The 5,761-nt window shown below is 31.7% G+C and overlaps 1 protein-coding gene across 1 annotated transcript; it reads right to left on the bottom strand.

The window, feature by feature from the left end:
* Window positions 1–2,076: 2,076 nt before the first annotated feature.
* Window positions 2,077–3,888, bottom strand: LOC126904017 (uncharacterized). The gene has a single exon (XM_050682641.1). It carries the CDS (start codon window positions 3,868–3,870, stop codon window positions 2,077–2,079), a length of 1,794 nt encoding a protein of 597 aa, XP_050538598.1. The 5' UTR covers window positions 3,871–3,888.
* Window positions 3,889–5,761: the final 1,873 nt, after the last annotated feature.

Below are 5,761 nucleotides of genomic sequence, written 5' to 3'. Positions count from 1 at the left end.
GTCACCTAGTCTTGACTCAACACAAGAATAATTTAAGTTATAATGTATTTATTGTTATGTTTATGTTTTATTTTAATTGTTTTTGTATTTGTATTAAAAAAAAAAAAAAAGACTGAGTACTAACTAAAGTGTTCCTTATGATAATTATGTTATGACACTATGTTAAATTATGATATATTTTTTTTAATTATGTTATTTATAAGGGTTGAGGTCAACCCTATGTCAGGATGGACGAGTTGTAGGCATTGGTTGGTGGCACTGGCCACAACCCTTATCTTTATTATGTTATGATATATATTATGCAATGTTAATATTACTATTACGAAATTATTATTATGACGTTGATGTTAATTTTTTTATGAAAATACAATTATGTTTTTTTAAGAGTTTTTAAAGAACCAACTAGTTTTATTTTTTTTATATGTTCACCTTTCACAGTTATCTGTTCCTCTTTTAATATACCATATTATATGGCCTCCTACATATGGAAACATTTTGTCTGTAAGGTGTATAATATACACTGTATATGTATGATATTTAATTGTCGGAAGTGCCGAGTTATTGGCCCTTTCATTAATATTTCTGAACACTTCTGTACCACACGTGACGCGAACAGACATTGTTTCAGGTTTTCTACTGTTAAATGATTTTTTGTGACATGACTTCTTATTCCCTTAGCTTTGATTTTTTCAACCCACTGTTGTATTTATAAATGGAGCAATCTTTTTGTTCTAACTTATAGTTTTAATAGTTCAATAATAACGCAAAATGTAGTTAATAAAGATATAATCAATCAAAATAAAACATATAAAATNCACTAAGGTGTCAATGAAAGTACTAGTATTTCTTTACATAATTGACATTTAAACATGTTGTGAATATCTAGTTTATTTATTGCTGAAATTTTCCAATTTTTTGTCACTAAGCAAGATTATTGTGTTCATTGTTGCACTTTAGACCTTTTACATTATTTGATAATGATCACAATAACTGGAAAATTTTGATAAGTTTGGCTACTTTAGTAATACGATCAATTTATTATCTAATCATTCGCCACTTTTATTTACAACTTGTTTTTTTTACTCGTTTGTTCCGCGGTTCATGCGTTTTGGTATTGTTTAGTGTTTTTTATTTATTCATTTATTCAGCTTAATTAATTTTTTTGAGATATTTGAAAATGACGCGAGAATTTATTTATTTAATTGGCCCAACTAATATTCAAATTCTTGGCAGCAAATTACCCTCCATAGGTGACTGTATGCGTGTATTATTTTCTAACATGCGTTTTGCCAAAATGACGTTGTCTGAAAGTTGTCTACTAGTAATAGAGGAATGTTTAATTTTTTGGAGAAAAGCACGGATTCCAACAAAAGATAAATCACACTGTGTAAAAAAGTTGAAAAAGGAATATGACGCTTGGAGGGCACTGGAAAAAAGTAAAAACCATGGAAGCGAACATCAAAAAAATAAAGAAAAAAATTATATAGAAAGTCTAAATAATCTTTTCGATATTGCTCATCAAGATGCACTAAATATAATAAGTATTGCAGAAGATAGAAAATTTTTGCTCTCACAGAGACTTCCCGGACGCCCCGGTTGTATGCTTGGTGTAGATATGGTTCTTGATGCTAAAGAAAAAAGAAAACAAAAAAAAATTGAAAAAGAATTGAATAANTCTCTTCGGATCGCACCGCTGCCACCAAAATTAATGTTACGAGAGTAACAAATAGAATAAAATAAAATAGTATTGCCGAATAATTAATTAGTTTATTAAAAATAAAAGTGATAGTATTCATACAATAATTGTCAAATGACTGACGATGCTCTGCATTACAATCGTCGCAGTCGGCCCACTTCCCGGTTTTGCAACACCGAAAAATACTTTATAGACACATTCTTTTAGGCCGACCTCAATTACAATTCAATTTATGATTATCTGTTATTACAATTGTGGGACAATATTAAAACTAAGTTAAGTATTCATGACACTCCCTCCCTTAAATGGAAGTGGTGTTTGAAATACTACTTACATATAATACTCTTAAATTACAATAAAATAATTAAATTAACAAGACTTCAGACCATACTTTCATTACAATTTGTACATTGTGCGATATCTGGTTTATATTGTCGGGTGGTATTTTTATATTTACACAATGCATATGAAGTTAGAATTACTATTATTAGAAAGAGACAGTAAAGAAATGGGATATGAGTATTTAAGATGAAATGATCGGAAGACTCTGCTATTGTGGATTCAAGATTATTGAGATCTATTGAGTCATCTGCTAATTGATTCAAATCTTGAATGAAATTATTTTCTGTTAACGGTTCAGGCTGATATTTAGAAATTTTATTAGTTATATTAGAATTCATGTAAACTAAAGGATTCTCGGGAACAAAGTCTTGGGAGAAAACAGAAATAATGTTTTGAGATGGTAATAATACTGAAGTTTCGGTACTCACAGTACAAGACTTATCCACTGTTATTTTACCAATGGTATTAATAGAAAAGAGGTTCTGTACATTATTACATTTGAGTGTCATATCTGTAGGAGTCACATATAACCAAGAGTTTTGAGTTTCTAATTTATGATATATGGGAATGAACAATTTACGATACTTAAGATTACAATTGACAATTGGATAATTAGGTTTAAAATATAGATTTACGTCACAATTTTTTGTTTTGGAATGACGATATAGTGCTTTAGAGTACTTACACAATTTAAAATTACTTAAATCAAAACAATTTGAAAGTTGAAGGTCTGATAAAGAAAAATAATAATCATTATTTCTACTTAAAGCTAAATACTTAGATTCGGTTACAATAAAAATAAAATTTTGATTTCCTTGTGGTATAGGCAAGGATATGGGGTGAAATAAATTAAAATCTAAATTAGACAATAAAGGGATTTTTAAATTAAAAATCAAAGTATAATTAATATATAATGCATCAATAGTAGTTATCTTGAACAAATCAGTTAGACTTGTAGAATAGATAGAAACTGGGAGTTCAAGGGTTGATGGTAAACTAAGACGGATTTCTTTCAATTCATTAAGTAGGATATTAGGAGGTAGGATACTAGAATGTAATCGACCACTTAGAGCTGAGTTAACTATAGCAAGGAGGTTCTGAGTTTCCCAACTGTATTGGCTAAGTAGTAGAGTTATGGTGGCTGTATGTTCAGCTAGAGTAGAAATGAATTCTACTAAATTGATTTTATCAGCATTCATTTGACTTTGCGATAGTAGTTTCTGTATATTTCGGGACATATTTTGTTGTGTTTGATCTAGATGTAGTGAGGAATTGTATGTGTGATGAACTACGGATTTCATAATGTGTATTTGTTCTTTGGATAGTCGTAGAATTTTTTCTTTATTTTCCTGAAGTTCGCTGATTTTATTATAAAAATATTCAGCATCTTGATCGGAACATACACCGAATAAAACATTTGCTATTCTACCAACGAAATTTGCTAGACCTCTCTTTTGTCGGGAGTAAAGAGAACTGCTATTCCCCTTCAGATTTAACATAGATGAAAGAGTAATATGATTGAATTCTATTTCATTTAAATAAGGTAATGTAATTTGAACAAATTGGGTACAGACTGTAGCTATTTTTATATCTTTTGAATTTTCTGATGCGTCCCGACAGTGACGCACCGTTTGATTGTAATAACCTAAGATTAAAGAATGACGTTGCTGGTAGTTCTTTAAATCCAGGTAGGAAATAAGTTGCCAGGTACTCTGGGAGATTCTGAGGGGACCATAGGATTCGTAATACAGACCGGACGTTTGATTGAACTCAGTGATATTTATGAACGCTTTTAGGTTTTCTGCATAATATTGAGAGAAGTGAGTAACCATTCTGTAACAAACAATAATGATTATTTGTTAATTATTATTCATGAAAGAGTTTAGCCATGTTCTTGTGGAGTGTTTGACGTTTGCCATTTTTGTTAATAACTATATTTACTGAATCAGCGTTTGTGTCTAATATTTCAAAAGGACCTAACCATTTAGGAGCCAGTTTTCCTTTGTTAGCCTTTTCCTGAATTAAAACTTTATCACCAATATGAAGTGTGGGAAGGAATTGAGTTTGGTCATAGGAGGTTTTAGATTTCTGCTTCTTTTCTAATAATCTTTTTCTGGCAATATTATGAGTTTCTTGCATGTTTCTTTTTAATTCGAATTGATAGTCTGTATAATTATACTGTGGTTCCGGTTCTCGGGTAAATGATGTTGGGACTTGGGCTTCATAACCGTATAAAAGTTCGTAGGGCTGGTATCCCGTGGCAGAATGAGTTGTTGAGTTGTAAGTGAACATAGCAAATGGAACATAAGTGTCCCAGTTTCGCTGATCTTTATCTATGAAGTGTCGAAGATACTCACCTAAAGTCCGGTGACTTCTCTCGAGACTTCCATTGCTCTGCGGCCTATAGGGAGTTGTAGATGTTTTTTTTATTTTCAGTAGACGACATGTTTCTTTAAACACATCACTAAGAAATTCGGTGCCACAATCAGTAACGAGATTCTGAGGGATACCATGTAAGCATATGAATTTGGTTACAAAATGATAAGCAACAGTGTTTGCTTCATGATTTTCCATAGGGACAGCCCATGAAAATTTTGTAAGATCATCTTGAAGAGTTAGGATGTAGGCATTGTTATGAGGTGTACGTGGAAGAGGACCGACTACATCCATAAAAACTTTCTCAAAGGGCTTTGAAGAGGTAGTAGTAATTACCATCGGTGCTTTTACATGACGATTTGTAGTCTTGTTTTTCTGACATGATGTACATTTTTTTATAAACTCAGCCACGTCATGATTCATACCGATCCATGAGTGTTGTTTCTTTAATCTATTGATAGTTCGTGATATACCCTGATGACCATCTAAGGGATTTAGGTGAAATTCTTGAATGATATGAGATTTTTGTTCTGATGAGTATTCAACTAGAGAATAGAGAAGAATGTGAATGTTAGAGTCTCTGAAGATATAGTTTATGATAGATCGAACATTTAACCAATCTAGACCAGTATCTATTTCAGGTAAAGCTATTTTATCTAAATGATTTACATGACAAAATTCTCGGAGATTTTGTAGGGCAGTGAAAATAATTTCGTATTTTGGTTTCTGCCAAATCTTCTCTTTTATTATTATGTAGAGGATAAATCTATTGGATTGTTTGAGAAAAGCGGTTTCAGTAACATTCTTGTTTTGTTTCCGCAGACTAGATAATTGCCCAAATTGTCGACGAAAATCTAAAGCAATTCCTTTTGATAACTTGAGATCTTTGGATACAAAATTTGCCAGATGATAGTCTGAGGGTGCATTCAACACCTTCCCATGGGTTTCTACTATATTTTTAGGAAGATTAGAATAATGGCTGATATTGTTCAATACGTATTGACACGGAGATTCTGTGATGGTTTCATTAATATTGGAAAATGAAGATGATTTTGGATATTCTGGAGTTAGTGAATGTTCTGAATTTTCTGGAGTTAATGAGTGTTCGGAATATTCTGGATTTCGTAAAAGTTCTGGATTTTCTGAATTCATCGATTCGGTTACTGATTTACTTGTTGAACGAGTAGTTACCTGATGGATTCTACTCAAAGCATCAGCGTTGGTATTTTGTGATCCTTTTTTATAGTGCACTGTGTATTGATACTCTTCTAGTTTTAATCTCCATCTGGTTAACCGGGACCCAGGATCTTTGAGGTTAAATAACCACGTGAGAGCACGATGATCTGT

Source organism: Daktulosphaira vitifoliae, unplaced genomic scaffold (genome assembly GCF_025091365.1).
Source record: "Daktulosphaira vitifoliae isolate Bord-2020 unplaced genomic scaffold, ASM2509136v1 Scaffold_4, whole genome shotgun sequence".
In the NCBI taxonomy this organism is placed as follows: domain Eukaryota; kingdom Metazoa; phylum Arthropoda; class Insecta; order Hemiptera; family Phylloxeridae; genus Daktulosphaira; species Daktulosphaira vitifoliae.
Note: the sequence above shows the minus strand (reverse complement) of the source record. Positions and strands in the feature narration are given on the sequence as shown.

What these genes read in the sequence shown, in the direction of transcription:
- LOC126904017 (XM_050682641.1), bottom strand. Translation starts at nt 3,870, where the DNA reads ATGGTTACTCACTTCTCTCAATATTATGCAGAAAACCTAAAAGCGTTC.